This window comes from Cariama cristata, unplaced genomic scaffold (genome assembly GCF_000690535.1).
Source record: "Cariama cristata isolate BGI_N322 unplaced genomic scaffold, ASM69053v1 scaffold2286, whole genome shotgun sequence".
Taxonomy (NCBI): domain Eukaryota; kingdom Metazoa; phylum Chordata; class Aves; order Cariamiformes; family Cariamidae; genus Cariama; species Cariama cristata.
In genome coordinates this window covers 69,653-91,927 of record NW_009620173.1, presented here as the reverse complement: position 1 = coordinate 91,927, position 22,275 = coordinate 69,653, and the positions used below count along the sequence as shown (strand labels likewise).

The following is a 22,275-nucleotide window of genomic DNA, read 5'->3' as shown; positions in this document are numbered from 1 at the left end:
CAGGAGCACTTCAGTGGTTGCTACAAGGTGCACAGGCCTTCAGAAGTGACACTATTCATTCAAATGCCAAACTGTTGTGACAAATTTACTTTGAGGCAGATATTTTTGCAATATTATTTCCTAAAAGACAAATTCAGCCACTGTGCAAGTGGATGCAACTGCTGTAAAGTCCAATTGCAAGCCAAATAGAATTGGATGTACTTTAACAGCTGAATTCAGTCTTATCCTTTGAATTTTTTTCCTTGCGGATTTGAGGTATTTGTAAGAAAGCATATTGTTATTTAGTGCTCTCACAGTGACTGTGAGTCTATATACTTATACAAGTGTCATGATATATCTTATATATTTATTCATTAATCCAGTTCCAGAGTTACTTTGGAGCAAGTTTGAGATGCAGACATGCAAGCTCACACTTATGCACACAAGATAAAATTCCTTTAAAAAATGCCTGCCATTCCTCAAAAACCTCCTTTATCTCTGTCTGCGTTTTCATATGGTGCTTGCTTTTATAACACAGTACATCATTCATTTTCTGCTTTCCTTCTGAACTTCCCAGCGGTGAGGAATTGCACAATGAAAAACAATCGTTCACTATTATAATAAGCTTCCCAAACTGCCAGGTTTTGGTGTACATATTCTGCCTTTAGCTGGTCACAGTTTTTGACAAGAACTTGACATTTTCAGTTATTAGTTGTATCTATGACTCTATGGTTGTCTGGATGAAAAAGAGTATGTGTTAGCAGTGCATCCTACTAGGAAGAAATCTCCCTCTCCACTATATCAGCAATGCTGAAGCTTCCTGTTAGCTGCAGACTCCTAAACGAAGGCTTCTGTGCTGTAATACCAATTACAAAGAGAAAAGGAACATTTCAACTAAATATACCAGAAGTTGTGCATGGGAAAAGTTTGTGCTTCACTAACAGAAAAAAGATTTTCACTCATATTCAGACATACTCAGTCATTCATATTGAATTGCTTCATGTATTTGTAATTCTCTGTGGTGGGTATGTCTGCACACTGCTCTAGGAAGTGCTAAAATGACTTGCTTCCCCATAAATTTTTTTCAAAAAGGAAATTAATGAAATAGTAAATGTAAAAATCAAAAGGAAGGTTAACTTTTTTGAGAATATACAGGATTCTTTAATCAGACCAGGAACCAAAAGCACTCCCCTGCACTTCCAGACTCATGTCATACCACTGCATTGATCTGGACATGATCTTTCTCCATGTCATGGAGGCAGAATCCTATGTGATAGTGAATTTTAGTTTGAGTTCTACAATAATGTTAGAAGTAATGGCTCCAGAACTGATCTGATCATTTCGCCTGTTTCTATCATACTGAAGTTTTTTCACCCAAGGCACAGACTGTCCTTTGGCACTGACAGTTACACTGGAGCTCTGTCTGGAGCCCACTTGCCACTAAAGTTCCCTTTCCTCTTCTGGTAGGATGGACAAGGCGTTCCTCTCTCCCAGCTCTTGGTCTCATGAACTCCTAACTAATCAATGAATGAGGGAAGGGGGAGTTGCTGCTGACTGATCCCCAGGTACTTCTGAAAAGCGAGCTGTGCCAGCTTGAACTGCATCTCTTTGATATGCAGCCTTCTAAAATCACTACCGCTGTCTGCACCTTTCCTGGGAAAAAAGATCAGTCTCTTAATCCATTAGGTTCTCACCAACGCCTTTAGGTGGGATTAGAGTTCTACTGACATGTTTGTGTTAATGTTGTTCGTTTGACATGCTGCTGAGAGCTGTCAGTGCTGGGTCAGAGGAACAGGCACTGAGCCATTCCCCAGCAACCTGGTCGGAGGGTCCACAGACAGCCGTGATCTAGTTGCAGAGAAGAGAATGGCAAGAAGGGAGGGTGTTTGCTAGTGAGCCACAGGTTAGATGTGAGAGCAGCTTCAGCTAAGGGAGCTGTGTCTGTCGTGCTGAAAGGATAGGTGGGAAGGTGGAATTAGGCGTCTCCAAGTTAAGAGTGAGCCAAGGGACCACTGTCATGAACCACTTGCCATTTCATAGACACCTGCCTTGTACTGGGAACATCATGCACATGGCATTCCCAGGAAGATCTTCCCTACCTAACGTCACCTGGGGCAACATTAAGTGATTGGGATGAACTCTAAATCCATAAATACCACTTGCTGATACAGATACCTGACATGGTGTCACCACATGGAGTGAGGAGATGAATGAGCTGCAAGATTCTGACTGGCCAGGATTTACAAAAACAGTGAAGTATTTTAGGTCTCATATCTTCTTTTGGCCATCCAAAAACATAATACATAGCCTGTGGGGATTTTGGGGGGTATGTGGGGAGTTTTAAGTGTTGATTGAGCAATTCCTAAAAGCAACAATAAAAGTTTGAAGGGGAATATCGTTTTCTCAGGCTGCCTTCATCCCACATGGTCATACAGCAAGCACTGCATCGCTGTGCCCTCACAGAAAAGGATCTTGACTCATGTCTTGCGCCCAGCAGCATCACTACCAATGCACAAGGCACAGCTGCAGGCTGTGTGAATGCCAGAGGTGTGCACTGCCAAGAGCGATGTCTGTATATAAGGGAAGGCTTCTGATTGCGGGCATACCACATGTTTTGTTTCTCCATCAGAATACAAGAGCAAGTGATTCAAACCTGGCTCTAGAGTAGTTCATCAGCAATGATCAAAGGCAGCTATTTCACCTTAAGGCTACTCTGGGAAGGGTTGTGGCAGCCTAAATACATCCAGGCAGAGGAAAACCTGATTTGATCCACCTCCCTGTAGGCAGTTACCAGAGATAATTTGAGAGTGAAGTCACTTTCACCATGCCTTAGAGTCAGTGTGGTAAGCAAGCACTTTTCTAGGAGAGGTGCTTATCCTGCATGAGCTGAGACACTGTCTGGTGGTGCCTGTCTGTCCAGTGAGTGTAAAGAAAGCTTTAATAACAGGGCTTCTAATGTAGGCACTGAAGGTCAGTGCCAGCAGTTCAGTGGAACAAGCCTGCTGTAAGTCCCTGGGTTGGGGTCTCCTGGGAGGCCCACGATGGAGCAGGGGATTGAGATCAGCCATTGAATTGCAAAGATGCCATCCAGATGTCTTTCACTCCTCCACCTACGACCGGAAGGTCTGGAAGATTAGTGAATGAAAATTTTCTTGTGGAGAGCAAAAATTCTGGTATCTCATTATGCCCCGGGAAGGCTTCAGACTATTGAAAATGGGATTTGACTTGTGCCTCTGGTCAAAGCAAGTAGCTCAGATCATTCAGGAACAGCTGAGTGGCAGCGATACCAGGTGTGACTGTGTAGCAGTGGTGCAAGATGGTATACCCAAACGGTTAGATACGTACCACCGTACGCCTCTCTGTGAGCGTGACAGCACTTCCATTGGTACAAAATGATCTTTGGATCACTCTGTTGTTCTTAGAATAATTTATATTTGCAATTATACAGAATGTAGACTTTCCTACTGGAAATTATATATATTTTGTTTTACAGGTTGGTTACTGGAACGACATGGATAAATTAGTTTTGATTCAGCATGAACCTACACTTGGAAATGACACTTCAGCCATTGAGAACAGAACAGTAGTTGTCACTACAATTTTGGTAAGGTGTTTCTTTTTTTAATGATTATACTGGTGTGCGACACAATCTCATTTCTAGTTATGATCTAATTTAGTCTGCCAGCTCCTAGGTCAGTGGGAGGGTGAGAGCCATATATCTTAATTATCTTGACTGTCATGTCTGTACAGAGGTTTTTTGATATGCTTTTAATAAAATGAATCACTTGAAATCAGATTTTTAAAATTTAGTAGCTTTAATTATTTTTCCTTTATTCAATCTTTTCCATTTTTTACTAAAGTAAATCTCAGAAATATAAGTGAATTCTTTCAACCTGTAATTGATAAATCTTGACTCACAAGAAACTGGAAGAAAGAAAAGAACTCAAAACCTCTAAACGACAGAATTGAACAGAGGGTATAAAATGAGATGTCTGTAATGGCAGTGTCCCTTTTTGTTGATACATTATAAATTCAAAATTGATATTAGCAAGAGCTAAAATTCTAAGTAGTATAGTTCAGTCAGCAAATCAGAACTGGATTATCTACTTTTAATTGTGAATGAAAACATGAATTTAGTAGATGCATTTGAACATATTTCTTAATATGTTTATTCACCATTTCAATAAAATTTCCATCTTAATAAAATCTAAAACAGATTTGGGGTTTGATTTTCTAGTGTTATTGGTGTTTTTAAAGAGCAGTTGCAAAGGAGAATGCAGTTGCTTCATTCATTTACATTTTTAATACATAATTTTTCAAAACCATTGTTTCTTACAAATCTGTATTTGAAACAAAATATTTAACAATTTTCCCTCTGAAGCTAGACATGCCCTTTTAAGCTAATGTTTGTCAAAGTCAACTGGCAAAGGGTGACCTTTACCTGACCGCTTTTAAGATTTTACATCTCAGTTCACTGCCCTTTTCACCTGCTTCATTTAGGCAAGACATTTTAACCCTTTAGAATAAACTGTGTCTTGAATGGGAAGGATTATTCTGTATGTGTTGTTAAGCAATAATTTTTCTAATTTAATACAGAGTTGGAAATAATCCAAAGGAAAGTGTCAAGATATTTTCTTACTCAAACATGCAGTTAGTTACCAGATTTCCAGCAAAGTGTATCAGCATTTATACATATAGTTATGTCTTAACAAATCTCCTGTTGAAGATTATCATTCCAGGATGCAAACCAACCAAACTACTGTACAGGAATTCAGAATGTAACTCCTAACCAAATTGTGTAACTTTTTATTTGATTTTATTTTTTTGCATGGGACATTTAAAATATATGTATCTTTTTCCTAAAAAAAAAGACTTGGTGATGGAAAAAAAAAATATACTTCAGTAGAGTCCTCCTCTTTTCAGCCTCTGATGAAGAATCCTATTTTAAGAAATTGATCAAGGAAGAAAAGAGTCCCAAGATGCTGCGAACATTCCTAACTAAGGCTCAAGTATTAACCACCAGTCTAGTAGCATTGAGCTAATTTTTCCGTATGGATTACTGTTCCTCTGACTGGATGACCAGGCACTGAACCACCAAGAAAAGTTCTGTGACTAATCTGAAATGTCTAGAACAGATGACGTTAACCTTCAACTTTGCCAAGCTGAGAAGAGAACGATGTGAATAACAAGCTTTCAGTCGAAATTTTCCTCTCATATCAATCCTGATACCTTTGACTGAAGCTACCATACATGAATACTGTAATTTCCATAAATAGCTCCAAGCTTAGGAGAAGCAAGTAAAAAATAATAATGAAAAGTAATACAAAAGGTTCCTGTTTGCCAGAAAGGGAAAAAAAGGAAAACAAGAAAGCTTTTAAAATGTGTTATCTTGCCTGTCCTGTTTGCATTGAAGCATTTTGATGTGCATAATAAATGTTATCTTCAGAAGAACTTTTCCAGTCCCTGTACTGAAAGGACTGGTGGGATCATTTTCAAAAGCTGAATTAATATTCCAAAGCATGCCCTATGTTTATGCAGCATGTCATTTTGGGATAAATGCAATTATTTGAAAGCAGCACTGCTTCTTGACCAAAAGTGTCCCCTTTCAATGTTTCAAAATCACAGTGCAAGAGAAATATATCGGAATTTGGTTTGAATAAGAATACATGGTGAATTCTGCCTTATCATGCCCATCTCCTACTGACTCTGCTGGGAGCTGCATGCATGATGCTGAAGGCAGATTAGAATCATGATTCTTAATATTGACGTGCCAGGGCAATGTATTTATTCATCCACAAGCGTATGATCACACACACAGAGAAAAGGTATATTAAACTAGAATAACTTTCAGAATCCTGTTATTTTGTTCTTTTCTGTATTATAGTCATGTTGCAAATGCCAGACAGAGACTTTTTCACCTCTTCATTGCCCTCTTCACATTGAAGGGAAGTTGAACCCTTGTAGATGACACATACAAGTTTGGTTGCATGCATATTTTTCAATGTTAAACTGAAGAGCTTCTGCAACCAGTGCTGTCAGGCTTTTCAGTCTTCAAAGACAGGTGTCGTGGCAGCATAAGAAAAGTTTACAAGTTTTCAGCATGGCTCACTTTAATTTTTGCCTGAAGCCAAATAGCACAAGTGGATTTGCCCTCTTTTTCTTCAGTTTTTATGTGTCTATGCTTACTTTGCTGTAATGTGGCTGTATGACTTTACATAGAAGGTGCGTTATAACAGATTAGCTCTGCACTCGAACTTAGTACAGTGTTTTCTACTTGCCAAAATGTTATGTTCATTTGTAACACAGTGAGAGCAGGTAGAATTTATTTTATAGTTTAGGTTTAGTGCATAGGCACTCACCCTATCTCCAATTAGTCATGTGATGAAGGAGCAGCCCAGAGAGAGGTGGCAGCAGGGGCAGCTGATGCTCTTTACGAGCTGCCATGCAGCCCTGCCTTTTATAGTCCCTGGGAGAGACCTGTATCCTGCACCTCTTGTGATACACAGCCTCCTGTACATCTGGTCCTCTGGAAAGGACAGATTATTTTCTATCTGCAGAAGCATTCCCTCAAGGTGGGGCTTGGGACCTCCAAGTGCACAGTAGGCTCATTGTATGACTGGAGAAGGGATGCCGTGTGCAGCTCTTCTCTAACACCAAAGTTAAGTGAGTGATGTATCCAGCTAGGAAGAATGATCATCTTTAATTTAGCAAGTTGAGAAACATGGTGACAAGTTGTTGAGGTAGAATATAGGAGAGTAGGCTGGGAAGACTACTCCAAACTCTCTAATCCATTTCATGATACAGCCAACTCTGTGCCTAATCTGAGACTGCAAAACTTAAAAACCACAAAAAATCCTTTAGAACCAAAGCTTGATGTACATGAGCTGTGTCTACATTTTGGCTTCCAGCTCACTACTTTAATGAAATAGTCTTGGTGTTGGTAGATTGAGCTTCACGGGCAGGACCCAGTTCATTATTCAGTCACCTACATGTAGATGACTTTATAAAGGATATTGATTCAGTTGCCCACTTATAAGCACTCAGTGACATTTAACATGCTCTAGGATATACTGCCTACCCCTCATTTCTTACACTGGCAGGATGATACTTGCCTGTCTCAGGCCATATATGACCAGTCCATCTGGATGTCTCAGCTAGTGTTATGTTGTTTCAGGCATGTGGGATAAGTTGTGCCCCAAGTATGTAAGTTTTCATCAAAGTCCACAAAGATTTAGAAATTGATTCAATGGCCCATAGGTATATGCCTAACACTGAGGGTATCAGATGTACCTGTAAAGGGGCAGGATAAAGGACCGACAGAATGAGACTTGGAGGTCAGGCAGATTACCTTAGGCTGTCTCAAATGACAGATAACCTTCACTAAGTGACTGAGAACCACCCTCATTCTTTTGACTCTTGATGGAGTCTTACCTCAAAAATTCTAACTACAAACTTCTTTCTCATAATAGAAAAACATTTTTTCATTAGAAATTTTATTAATTAAATTCTTTAGTAGACAGGAGAAAAAATTGAAGTTTGTTGCATGACAATAATAAAGACTTCAAACCGAATCCTGGACACTTTATTCAGAAAAAAAAAAAAAAAAAAAAAAAAAAAAAAAAAAAACCAAAACAAAACCAAAACAAACAAAAAAACCCTTCTATTGACATCTACAGAAGTTTCTTTCAGAATAAAGTGTGACAATGTGTGCCACTCCTGTTCTAAAAGTGAGACATTTCCTTGCACAAGTATTTGTCACTGTTACAAATTATTTTTACAATGTTTAAAGATTTTGAAATGAACTTTAGAATAGGAAAGCGAAACATAGATCTGTTTGGTATTTGGGTTAGTTACGTTCTCCAGCTTCCCTTATAGTATGAATCATCAGTTGTGAGCATTTTACTGTACACATGAATTTGTGGCAATATGGTGGAATGATTTGTTTACATCTATAAAGGTAATTGTTGCAGACATCAACTTGTATTTACAAATGTTAAATATTGTTATAAAATTGTGAATTATACAAGTAAAGCTTGCACCATTTCAAATATCTGTTCCGGGCTAGTCATTGATCATTTCAATGTGGACTTTTCCTTGATTCACTACCCCACAAAATACTATTAAGCAGCTGAAATCTTGCAAATATTGTGGTGTTAAACCTCATTTAGCAGTAAGTCAAACCTGTGTTTTACATCAGTAGGTTAAGAGTTTATAGTTCAAAAATGTAGTAAATACAAAGATGGTGGGGAGAAGAAATATTTTTATTGGACAAGATGCTATAAGAGGAAACGGTGAAAAAGTATGCCTACCGTTTTCAGCTATTTCAGCTGATCTAATAGAAGATACTTCCTCTCCGTAGATGTCTTCCATCTCTTCTGTCTTTAGACCAGCATGCTTACACTAACGTTACTACTAATTTAGAAAATGCTATTGTAATAGATTATACAGAAAAAATTGTCTTTTTCAGTGCCACAGATAGAAAAGAGCATCAAGATATGGCTGCGTACATGCTGTTGATCATTTCAGATATTTCATGACTTTGCAGTGTGACCTTGCAAGTTCATCTGTGTAAGGTGCTTGTTAGCAAACCAGTAAAACTTGCCTTTCAGTGCCCTGATATTATAATAACATTTGCACACCTCGTTAGTTTGAAATATCCCCCAAGTCTGAAATGGACAGAATTTAAAACTAGTGCCACTATTACTTTTTTTTTTAAAAAACAATCTTTATCAGAAAGCCACATTCAGTCCCACCCACATCCCCCCATCAAATTCTGCCTTGAAAATACATCTGTCATTATTTGGCAGGTAAAGTGGGCACAACAATTAAAGAAACTGTTATTTATTCTGTGTTAAATAGGTGGGAGGGAAAGGACAACATAGTAAGCACAAGGTAATAGGTGTTCCCAGTATTTTTAATTGTGTTGTTTCACACTGGCAGATCTCACCCAATTGCTGCTTCTTCTAAAGCACTCACAGCAAGAGATTTTACCTTACTTCATGAGAATTGCATTATAAGAGATGTTCCTTGCTGTATTATGCATTATTGGGTATTGTGTATTATGGAGTCGTCACTTGATGGTCCCTCCACTGGATGGGATTGTGGCTGCTTGCATCTACCAAGGATGGTGTCAGACCCCACTGCTTCCCTTCTCAGCCTTCCCTCACGAACTCATGGGGAGGAAGGCTGAAGTTTATTTATCCTTTAAAAGGAAAAATAAGGCATCTATCTCTTTGCTTTGCTGTGCAGAGACGGTTGAAATGGGTTTTTTTTGTGACAGCCCCATCAGTGGTGAGGTGCAGGCAGAAGCACAGTGTCTGGGTTTTGGGAGAAGGAGCAGGCTGACCTGGCCTCCTCTGTGCCTGCCTGCTTTGTGTCCTTCTCCAGAATTATTATTTCCTGGTGTGACTTTAATTGTGTGCCTTTGGCTTGGGATTTATAAGAAAGGCTGAATCAGAAGAGCTAGCAGTCACTAACTTTGGCCTTCGGAAAACAAAATTGCTTTTGAGGAGCAGCAAGCGAATGTAACTGAAGCTTGTAAGGAGAGTCCACAAACGCAGGATACTGGACAAGACCTGGTTGTATTTCTAGCTAGCAGTTGGCTAAATCACAGTCAGGAGACAAAGTATCTTTCATCTCTGTTTATTTTTAACCATTCTTGTGCAATAACATATGTAAAAAGTCTCAGATTTTGGCTTTTCCTCTGAAGGGAACAAAACCCCTTCATGAGGGAGGAACATTTGATTCACGTGCCCAAAATACTTGCCAAAATCAAGACCCCTTCTCCCTGCTCCTCTCCCTCCCTCCCTCTGGAAGACAGGTGGTTGAAATTAAGCTGATTTAACTGGGGATAGGAATACAAGAAATGGTGCAGACTGCTGGTAATACTCAGCAGTTTTCCTTTGAAGATACAAACTCTGTACAGGGAAAGGCGTTGCGCTGCATCACTGCAGTGATTACAGCACGTAGTTAATGCTGGAGCTCAGTGGTCTTCTCAGTTTTGTGATTGCCCCAATTTTAGAAGTCCTTGGTGATCCTTAGCTGTGCAGTGGTCATAACTATGTGCTCCAGAAATGCAGCAATCTGGTGTTGTGACCCTCAAATTTCTCTGGGTGTTTATACTTATATATAGGTCAAGGAACCAGGTAGTCAGACAGCATTTCTCTTTGGAAGTGATCATTGTGGACAATTCTGTATGCTGTGTGGTTCCTTTGCAGAGGTAGTGGTCATAATGCATCAATGACCTCCAACACTGACTTACTGCTAGAGGATTGTGGCTCAAAGAGGCATGTCCATAGCAGAGAATAACGTAAGAAGGAGATGATGGGAGGAGCGATGTTCTGGGAATGCACCTGAGAGTGAAAAGTTCCTGCAATACTTAGGAACCTGACTGTCTTTAAAGAAACACTAGTGCTTCCCCATTCCCAAACTGTGTTGTATTTAATCTGGGACCTTTCTCTCACACTGAAGAAAACAAACTACACAACTTTCTCCATTCACATTACACAAAGCTCCATTCTGCCATCCTTATACGGATGTGGCTCCTGGGCAGAGTTACCACAGGGAGTAAACTTAACTAAGTAAAGGGAATAGTGCCTCCTACATATAATCTCTCTCTTTTCTGTTTCTCTGCCTTTTCACCTTATAACAGTAAGTTAGATACTGTACAGGCTTGCCTATCAAGTTCTTCTCTTGGGTGGATCCACACCATGCTAATAGGACCTACATATTGATATCCAAAAGGAAAGATTTGCCTGACATGAAAAATTTTGGAATTAGTTTATTCAGTCCCCCTGTTGCTCATGTAATGCCGCATACCCTCCATTGTTAACACCTAATAGAGGTTACAAAATTGCTGTTGCTTGCAGCTGAAGTTGATGCAGTTTCAGTGAAGCAAACATTCTCAGACCACACGTTTACCTTTATTTTTATTTTTGTACTAATTATGTATGTAGGAAAGATGTGAATAGGGCAGAGCACTACCCTACACCACTAGTGTCAAAAAAACATTCGCCAGGACCATCACAGAGAAAACTGAAGTTGCCAGTATTCTGTGATGTAAATTCAAACAAAAGGTGACATTAGTGACAAGTATTTTATCTGGAACTGGTTATAAATACAAATTATGTGAAGTAATTTAAAATACCACAAGAAAGTACAATTTTACATAATGATTGCTGAAGTCTGAATCCACACAGATCAAAAAGGAAAAATGTGACCTTGTTTTCCCAATGTGACCTTAATTTTCCAATCACATAATGTCCACTATTGTGATAGTATGGTTTACACAGGGAATGTAAGATCCACTTTTCGAGACAGGTTTTACTTGTTTTCAATGGCAGTCACCATCCAAAAATATTTTGGTACTTCTTTTTCATGCAGCATGTAAAGTCAGTGTCAGCTTAATACCATTCTTGTCCATGTATATTGCTTAGATTCATCCTAAAAGACCTTGCAGAATCTCCACTGTTTATTCGGAGGGGAAGATATGTGTGTCCTCGGGAACATATTTCTATGTTCTCACTAGAATGTATGTAGCCTCTGAGTAACTTTGCATTCTAAACCCCAAGAACGCAAATCATTCAAGCTGTGCATCTGAAATTACATAGACAGTAACCACACTGTGTTAAAGGATATGCTTACTTAGTGAAGTTGGAAGTGTAAATTATACCTTGCATTATCCCACAGTCATTTGCATTGTATAGGTTCAGGCTCTATTCATGCTTTAAATTGAGCATATACTGCACTAAGGTCTTTCATTTGAAACAAAGTAAAATTGATATGCATTCTTGGATAGCTTTTGTGTTCATAATTTGTAAGGTTGGGAAATCTTGTGAAATGTGTAAGCCAAATTACAGTGTAAATAGTGTAACTTTCCAGAATTATTTCTGTTCATACATTTATATTTGAATGTGCTAATACTATTCATGAACTTTTGATAACACCTGTGTTGTTCAGTCAGTAGATGACATGTTACTTTTCAGAGTATATTCGGTATACTTCTCCTTTACAGTTCTACTTCTTTCATTATAGGAAGCCCCATATGTTATGTTCAAGAAAAACCATGATACGTTTGAAGGGAATGACAAGTTTGAAGGATACTGTGTAGATCTGGCGTCAGAAATTGCAAAACATATTGGTATCAAGTACAAAATTGCCATTGTTCCTGATGGAAAATATGGAGCAAGGGATCCAGAGACAAAAATCTGGAATGGGATGGTGGGAGAACTTGTTTACGGGGTAAGCATACCAATTTTTGAAGCAGGATTTAATTTATCATAGTATAAGTCATAAAATAGGAAGTATGTGTGCATTTTATTTAACCTTGGGGTCACAGAAAAGAAACAGAATTCTGTTTCAGGTCTCTGTGCTTTCATATATTTTCAAGGTAAAATCAAATAGTTTCATGCAAATTCTACTATTTATTCAACTAGTACCTTGTAACATTAGAACATCCATAGTTTGCACATCCCTTAAGAATTCATTAATGTTAGAACTAATGCTAGAGACCATCTATTCCTGATACATTGTAAAACTTAGTTGGGAAGAATATCACTCATTTATTCATTTTTGTGGAATGGTGAACAGATCTTTTAAAAAAGATAGGACTCTTGGTCTAGTTTGAGAAATGGAGAATCAACCATCATGTGTTAAACATATATAACAAACCACTACAGGAAAGTACACAATTAGGCAATTCATAATTAAGACAGACTTTTAAGATGAACATCAATGGTAAAATTTAAGAGCAAACATGGTAACTTCAGCGTTATGTTATACAGTGATCTGGAGAAGGATTCTTCAGAATAACATAACAGTTAACAATTCTATTGACACATAAAGTTGTAATCTTTAATGAAAATAGTTCCAACAAACCCAAATAAATATTTGCAGTACCTGGTGTTACCAAAAGCAGCAAAACTCAGAGCTGTGCTTGCTGATGACTGCAGCTGCTAGTATCTGCACTGAGAACAGATCAGAATCCTTAGAGAAACTTTTCCTTTCAGTGGTAGAATAAAAAAAAAATCCTAAAACTACTCAGGTGAGAACATTTCTGCCAATGAACTCATAACATGCCTCAGCTTCCCCATAAGAAACTACTGCCTACTAGCTAGTCCCTCCACAGTTGCAGTTTTCACAATTCCAGTGATGGTTAGGGCCACACGTGGCAAAAGCCTAGTGGCTTTTCTAGCAGTTCCATTTCTGTTCCTTGTGTCAGCCAACTGATAAACTATATCAAAGTCTTCTCTGCTAGCATCAGTTCAGAGGACTCTTCAACATGAAATAGACTGTGTGCTGTAGGAGTGTGGGAAATGGTGCCCCAGAGTTTTGTTGATTTCCCTTCCACATGGGAATGGGAATGTTATACCAGCCTCACAAAACTGTGTGTGTTCTTGGTAGTTCTTGGAGGAACCAAGCTCACTTGTGTCTTTGAAGAGTGGAAAAGCCCAAGCATTTATACCCACTTCAGTGGCTTGGAAGCAGCTCAACTCTCAGGTTATTGTCAAGGGGTTTTCAGACTTATTTTATCAAAATGGAGGTGACTCCTTGTCTGGCTTTTAATTGCAATAACAAACACATGGATGTCAATGGCTATGCACTGTTTTACACGAGTAGGTTTTTAAAGTTATCCAAGAAAATTTACAAATTGTGAGAAAATTCCCTTGCCCAGATGCATGGTTTCAGTGGCCTGTCATCTCGTTGAAAATTATAGAGGAAACTTGAAATTATACTTTAGTTTTCTGTTTGGGTTTGTGTTTTTTTTTCCTTTTATCTTGAAAAACTTGCCTTATCAAACCCAAACTGCCCTATTACGAGACAGAAATCCAAAGTGCTGTTAGGAACCTCACACAGAAGTTCATGCCAGTACTGGAATGTGACCTGCAGCTGTTAACACAGCTGAAAGCAACAAAACTCACAGGCATAAGGAACCTATTTTAAATCACCTGCAGGAAGAGGACATCCTAGAATACATGGTCAACACTTCATTTTTTGTAATGGAAAAAAATTAGGTGAAGGCCCTTTAAAGTTTTGATGGCCAAGTTGAAAAGCTCCTGCACAGTTCTCTGTTTAGGAAGGCTGCAGTCTGATTGTGATTCTGGGATTGAGCTCTGGGAATGAGCTGGAGCTGCTTTTTTATTGAAAGAACTAACACAAGTCTGCTGTTGCCCAGTATATTTGCCCTGCTGTCTGAAGGCTCCTTGAAGTTGTATCTATCCCAGTATATCAGTGGCACCAGGGAGTGTCCCTGGGCACTGGAACTTGCCTGACTCATCTGCTAAATTGCAGCTATGGTCCCTGGTATATTTTTGGCCCATAATTGCTATCCAAAACAATTTCTGAGCCCAGCTGGACATGAGGACAGGGGAGAGACTATTCCCTATAAGCAGCTTGAATGCAGCCGTGCTGGTTTAGAGGTTAAATGACTTTCACCGTAGCGACACAAACTGACCTGTGCCAGCTGGCCTTAAGGCCAAGAGCTACTCCAAGCATGTTTAATGTACTTTTACAGGTGTAGCTTTAAAGGAAATTGTTCTTTCTGTTAACTTAGAAAAGTTTGCTGCTTAAGATTTCCGTAGGGAATCCATGAAGATCATCCTTCCTGCAACTTCCTTGAGTCCTTGCCAGATGATTTACAGAGCATCAGGTTCTCTGGCCTATTCCACATAGAAAAAGCAGAAAAATTGGTCAGCCAGAGACTTTCCTGCAAAGCTCTGTTGTAAGAGGATGTTCATCTTCTCTGATAGATCCCCAAATGTAAACACAAGTACTCTGAGTAGTTGCCTATGCTTCAAGCAACTCTTTTTTATATGCAGCCAGGTTTGGAACAGAATTTGCAATTTATTTAGCAAGTTAACGAGACGATCTGTTTTGGAAACATTTTACAGCTTCTAACTCTCAACCACATTGAAGGATTAACAGACAGTTTTCTGCTGGCCAGTGAGACTGGACTTTCCCTGTGCCACACAAAAGACTCCCCTCCTCTCCTGCTCTACACCACACCGCAATGCCTCGGTGCCACCAATGCTGCTCAGCCCTATCCGTGTTACTGAGAGTGGACACACGTGCCAAATTTATCCCATTTCCCCTCAAGACCCATATGCAGCATTGGTCGTTCTGGTACATGGACACTTCAGGTACTGCACAGAGCAGCTTGGGTGTTACCTAAACTCTGTAGTTGATTTTTCATCATGTCCCAGGGGAAACAGTGTATAAAGTGCTGTGGTGTGCAGTTTTGCTATGACCGTACAGAAGGTCGTGGTGGGAAGTTGTTTATTTTCCTGTTTTGTTTTTAGAACTCTATTAAAAACTACCAGGGAATGTTGGTCATTTGTCCCTGATGTATCCAAATGCCTGCATTAGTCCCTATGGGACTCTGTAGGCTTTGATAGCTAGCTCATGGGAGAAATACTGGCTGGGGATGAAATACCATTAAGCACATGTGACAGGTGTTTCCAAATGCACTAACAGTCAGCTCCAATTAAATATTCATTCTCCTGACACAGAATGCTGTTCTTTCACTGCTTAACACAAAAGGTCACAACTCATTTCTGTTTAAAATCTGAGAAGCCATGAGCTTCTGAAGTTGAAATCACTTCCTGCGTGATTTTTCTCAGATAGCTTTACCACCTTCATACAACTTGTAGCAAGCATAGGTTTTATTCACAAGGTTATAATAATATATTCTGGAAAAGAAAAAGTCTCTTACCATCAGACTTAATCTTGTCCCATTGTATAATATTGGGAGGATCCAGAATCCATCTGTACTTGGTAGTGGTGCAGCCTTGATTAAAATGCTGTTGCAGATGCAGTTGATTGAAATGTGAAGTATCATTAGTCTTTGTCAAAACAGATTTCACTGGCAACAAAATCATTAATTGTTCACACCATTGTTATATTGTTAATAATATAAATCCATAATTATATGGTGTGCATTAACTGGGCAAAGCACAAACACTGATGATTATCATGCACAGCTATTGTCATTATTTAGCTTTCAACAACGAAGACTTTAGGTAGGCCTTACTGTGGCACACAGTAGTCTTACAAAAATAATAAATAATATGATCAGATTGGGGAGGCTGCACTTTTTCCAGTTATTTGGCATCTAATTGTGACCTAGCTGTGTACTGTCCTTTTACGTTCATTGGCATGAAGCAGGTTTATCTACATTATGAATCATCTGACATTAGATCGCTATCATAATGAAATGGAATAAGTTCCTATTTCTCCTCTTTATCTCCTTAAAGTAGTGTAGGCAGCTGGTTCTGGTGTAGTTCAAGTTCTGCCTGTACTCTTTGAGCATTTTGGCAAGATGAATCTTGTCCAGTGTTTCACATACAATATGCAGTGTGATAATTAGGTCTTTAAAATCTCCACAATTCACACTAAAATGGTGCTGTCAGTTTTCCACCTCACATCGTAAAAACTAACAGCCCTCAAGGATCTTTGTTTTAATCCCAGTAACAATCTACAGACACAAAAAATGAAGTGTTAGCCAACAGTTTTGAAGACCAATGACCGGCTCTATCATGTACACTGTGATAAGGAAAATACCACTAGGTGACAAATACAGAGAAGATTAGCAATAATAGATCACAGTTTCCCTGAGCCTTCCAGTTCATTCATTTCAAGGACTCCACATCAGGCATTCACAGTAGCTGAAATTTAGAAATATAAAAGACATTGACTCTAAGGAAGGAAACCATTTTTCTAGAAAAAAGGAATTTATGCGTGGGATGAAATACAGAAATAGGCAGCGATTCCAGTAGCCCAGGCCATCCTACAATCATTAGACTACAGAAACCAAATTTACTTTACAATTTTCAGGGTATTTAAAAATATATTTTAGACATGTTATTTTTCTTCATATAATACCTATCTTCATAAAATATCTATTTCAGTCAGACTTGTGTAATCACAAGACTTCAAGAAGTCAAATTTTTAAACATGCCTTCTGTTACAAAGTTGACATTAAAATTCAGAGAATTAACAATAGTATCATAATGTTTACCCAAGAAATTAGCATCAGAGATAGTCTGATATGCTCGCATAATTACAATTTTAATTATGTTCCTTAAACTGTAATATCTTTACCTAAAATTATGATGATAAGTGTTTGCATCACAACTATTTCAGACAGATACAATGTGATGATTAATATATAACAATTTTAATACAAATTTTCATTTTTGGGCTATTGCACTGGAATGAGTCAGTTCTTTTGAATTATTCAAAATTATACAGCTATCAAAATAGGTTTAAATTTTAACTACATTAAATTAGTTTTAAATTAAATTCCATAAAATATATACAGCTCAGTATAACTTCATGTATAAAATAACAAAAACATATTATTTTAAATGCATTTATCTGTTTCAAAGTTGTGAGATGACAAAAAAGCCTACGTTTAGATTTTTTTCTTTATCACACAAACTATTTGTGTAACACTTGGATTAAACTATTTAAGCACATCCTTAATTTTCAGCATGTTTTAATCTCATTGAAATTGATTTAAATATATGCTTGTCTATTTTACTGAGTATGAATGTCCATAAGAGCATCCTAAACGGCAATCATGCTTAACGCTTCGCTAGACTATGGACTATGTACTATATCTGAAGGTGCTACCCCTTAAGATGAATTTGGGTCAACTAAGTATTTAGAAAAGAAAACTACAACAGCTCTATTTTGGAGATTTATTAATAACTCTTAATTGTGCCTGCAAAGATGACTGGACCTGAGGTGGGTTAAATATGGGCGAATTATCTCATATATTGAGGCCTGAAGCAGAGTAATGACACTGCAGAAGGCAGGTTGTGAGCCTACCTTATTTGCAACCAAAACAATGTGTTCTTTTGAGATTCTTTCTTAATTCTTCATATTTTGCTATGCTCAGTTACCCTCCTCAGCCCATAAGCTATATAGAAATCCATGCTGATCACGGAGCATGGGCTCTGCTCTGTGAATCAACCTAGATACAGCACCGTGATGATGAACAGGAGAAAGGTTTCAGCATCTTCTGCATCGTTCCCCTCCCACTGGTGCATCTTTTGTCCCAGTTCCTCTTACAATTCCCATCTTAACTACTGCTATAGTGACAGCTTTAACGTACAAGGCAAGGCAAACAAGGCAAGGCAAGGAGCAAACCTTGATATAATGTTGTGTCCCTAATGACAGAAATGACCCATTAGCACAGCTACAATACCTTATAGGTCATGCAGACATCATTGTTAGCAGCCGTAATCACCGTCATCATCAATAACGATTCATTTGAGACTAGCATCTTCATTCTGAAAATATATTAGAGAAACATATTAAATATTATTCCTGTCTTTAATGGGACTGGATTCAGCACAGTTTTTATTCTTTTATTGCATGATTTTGCACAGCTATTTTCTGTATACTTGCCTTTTTGCACTGTTTAAAATCTGATTCATTCCTATTGAATTATCTTTCCCCTGAGACAGCTGCGTGCAGTTTTGTGGCATCACTGCAACAGTTAATCACCTTTGCTGCTTCATGCTATTTGGAACTTCCTTGAGTCTATGAGCTGGTTTCCCTCAAAGAACAATTGTGTCTTATGAAAATATGATAATAAATTACTCTTTCTGGGTTCTTATAAAAAAAAACTCTATATATTCAGTGACAATAGGGTCATTCTCATTTTTCATTCTTCCTTGAATTCCTTTACTTTAAATCTAAATTAATACCTAAAATGATCTACCTACACTGCTGCCCACCTCTGTAAGATTTGAGAGCCTTCTCCTTAGCAGGAAAATTAAGTATTTCTATAATTCTGTAAAATAAATATGTGCAATATGTATGTTTTACTGAAAGTATATTGCGTAAATATAGACTGTGACAGAAAGAAACAGAAAGATGTTAAAATGAACATTTAAGCCACAGTATCCTGATGTTAATGACATACCTTTGGAATTAGCTGCTTAGCTGAGTGTGTAAGTGAACTCCAATTAATCTATACATCTATATTTCTTTTTTCTTTATAGAAAGCAGAGATTGCTGTTGCGCCTCTGACCATCACTTTGGTACGAGAAGAGGTCATTGATTTTTCTAAGCCTTTTATGAGTTTGGGGATATCCATTATGATCAAAAAGCCCCAGAAATCTAAACCAGGAGTGTTTTCCTTCTTGGACCCTTTGGCGTATGAGATCTGGATGTGCATAGTCTTTGCCTACATTGGTGTCAGTGTGGTCCTGTTCCTAGTTAGCAGGTTTAGCCCATATGAGTGGCACACAGAAGAACCAGAGGATGGGAAAGAAGGACCCAGTGACCAACCTCCCAATGAATTTGGCATATTCAACAGCCTCTGGTTTTCCCTGGGTGCCTTTATGCAACAAGGATGTGATATTTCCCCAAGGTTTGTGTCAAATCTTTTTACATTTGAATTTTATTGTCAACAATGAAGCATAAAATCTTCCTTCATTTATTTTCCTGGCAGTGTTTTGAAGTTCATTCTTTAGGAAGCCTTTTCATTTTATTTTTTTTTTTCTTTTAATAGCTATGATAGGGGCAACAGAGAATCTGCTTTCAATTTTAGTCATTACTCTTATTTTATGTATGTCAATGTGCATAAACCACAAACTGCTCTCAGAAACAGCAGGTGCACACAGAGGCAATTCCACTGAGTTGACTTCAGAGGAACTGCATTGTTGCTAGATTAGTTCCATTGTATTACAATTATGAAATGTACACTATTGTGCTGAATATTTCTTGCATGAATGAATGTCACGTTTCTGTTCCCTATCAAGTTCTACAGCGCTGCTTCCAGAATATCGCTATCTATGAGAGAGAGAATATTTGACCATCTGTTTCTGAGAAACCATGCTGTATCACTAAGCTATGCCTTACAGCGTGGGTGCCTCAGGTGTGATATATGATCCCAGTCCTGAATGTCTCAACCTTTTAAGATGTTCTGGAACTTTAGTGTGCAGTAACTACAACTTCTTAATTAAATATTATGACCCAATCTTTCAAACTTGAATGCTTCATTTTAGCCATTTACAGTGAAATTTTGAGAGTGTTCAGCATTGGCCTAACTCTGCTATTATTGAAGTTAGCAATAAAACTGATACCGATTAAGACTGGATGTACATTACTCTTCAACAGCCTTCTCATCAAATTACAGGTATTAAAATGGAAAATACAATTTTTTACTTAACATAAATATCTCTTACCACAAAATGCCTGCTTCTTTAATAAGAAAAATGTGAAAGTTCAAATGATTGCAGTAGCTTGTAGAATGTTTGATAAGTTTGGGTGACAGGAACGTTTTAGTCCTAGAGCTGACATAATCCATGTGCAAATCCTTTTGTGTCTTTTTTTTTTTTTAAGAGGAAACAGAGAAAGCTACTAATATACAGCTACCATGCTTTACTTTTGTCTCCAAAAAGAGACTACCTATTCAGTATTTTTGGAAAAAAAATTTGCTATGTTACGCATTTCCTGAAATAATAAGAACACTGGGATTACTGTTCAAGAGAATTCAAACTTATGTGTGTGCGTGATACATATTAATACAGTGGACTCTGTACTGTAAGCATTAAGATTCAAGAGAAAAAGTATTTATTAGTATTTAAAATGTAAAGGATCTCCCTCCCACTGAAAGTTACTTAATGATACATCTTCAGCAATAATGGCGCCTTCTCTCTCTCTCTCTCTCTTTGTGGCTCACGAGACAGGAAAATGTGCATTATCTTATTCATGTTTAGATCCCTCTCAGGTCGCATTGTTGGAGGTGTCTGGTGGTTCTTCACGCTCATCATTATTTCATCCTACACTGCTAACCTCGCTGCTTTCTTGACTGTTGAGCGAATGGTCTCGCCCATAGAAAGTGCGGAAGACCTTGCCAAACAAACCGAAATCGCTTATGGGACACTGGACTCAGGGTCAACCAAAGAGTTCTTCAGAGTAAGTTGGCATGTATATTAGAGCAGCTTTTTTCCTACTGGCTGCTCTTACAAGGTGCTTGGAAGTGTGAAATAATGTTTCTTTGCAATTATATGTAATATAGTTTGTAATTCCTGCAATGCTTTAGCTGCATGCTTACCCCCACAACACCATTTGTTGGAGTTTTCAGTTATTTTAATTTGTGAAAAGCTTATTGATCCTGTCACATTGGGCAAAAGAGGTGCCCTGAGGGATACTGAAGCCAGTGATAATTAAAGCAGCGTTGCACTATTGATTCAGCTGAAGCTACAGTACTGAAATGATGTGCAGCATTGAAAGCCTGTGATGATAACATGGAGTCTTGCAGGTTTTGTTTCTGCTCATGGCTTTGGCTGTGTGCATTTTGCTTTAGGGTTTTTGGGTGGTGGGTGGGAAATGCGTTTTTTAATTTGCTGACTTTCAGATGAATAATAAAGAGAAAGTATATCTCGGGGGATGTGGTTGGAGTATTAGGAAATAGCCTAAATAGCCATTCATATGTCTGTGCTGTCTGTATTGATTATTTAATTTTCATTTGCTTTCCTGTGTTAGTGTGGTTGGTACGTAATCCTCATTGTTTGCCAACTGGAAAACAGGGAGCCTGGACATCACAGGGAGTACCTAATAAACAGTCCCTCCTGCTCTGTTTCATGTCTCTAGCAGATGAAAGTTAAGCCTAGCTGACTGAACGCATGTGAGTTTAGTGTTTGAACATGGCTCTGAATAAATGCTGTGAACCAGTAATCCTTCCTTGGAAATTACACAATTTAGTAGTATTATTTATCTGAAAGGTGCAGTTTAAGGCATTTTCAGAAGAAAGGAAGATGGAGTGATAATTTCTTCTTATCACCTAATTGAAAGGGGGCTGTTCTGTATTAGGTACTGTTCTGTGTTAGGTACTCCCACGGACCTTGACTGTTTTTTAGTTTGGCCAAACTGAACTCAGTGAATCATTAACAAAATTATGGATGGGATTTGTGAACTATAGACAATATCAATTCAAGGGCAGCTGCTGAGTCACCCCCAAAAGTACTGTAGTGAAATAACCTTTTTATTGCAAGAGATATCCCCATAGAAGGACTTGCAAATATTTTCTATTAGCTGTAAAAAGAGGATGCCTTATAAGATAGCAATGGCACTTAACCAACACACAGTGGTTGAACTTTCACATAATGAATTTGTCCAAGGAATTTAGTCTAAGCTAGTTTTCTAGATTTCTTCTGTAGACAGTGGAGAAAGAAAACCACTCTTCTGCATCCTGTACAGGACAAGTCTGTTATGTTGAAATAAATCACCCTTTAAAGTATTTTCCTCTTTGTATCAAGTCTAGAGGCATCCCACTGAAAT

General features: G+C 38.2%; 1 protein-coding gene across 1 annotated transcript in view; it reads left to right on the top strand.

The window, feature by feature from the left end:
- Positions 1-22,275, top strand: part of GRIA4 (glutamate receptor, ionotropic, AMPA 4) — an 80,521-nt gene that overhangs the window by 11,029 nt on the left and 47,217 nt on the right. Inside the window, exons 5-8 of the mRNA XM_009701496.1 lie at positions 3,473-3,583; positions 12,013-12,219; positions 18,990-19,360; positions 20,712-20,910. Coding sequence (XP_009699798.1) covers positions 3,473-3,583; positions 12,013-12,219; positions 18,990-19,360; positions 20,712-20,910 — 888 coding nt within the window. The remainder of the gene's footprint in view (positions 1-3,472; positions 3,584-12,012; positions 12,220-18,989; positions 19,361-20,711; positions 20,911-22,275) is intronic.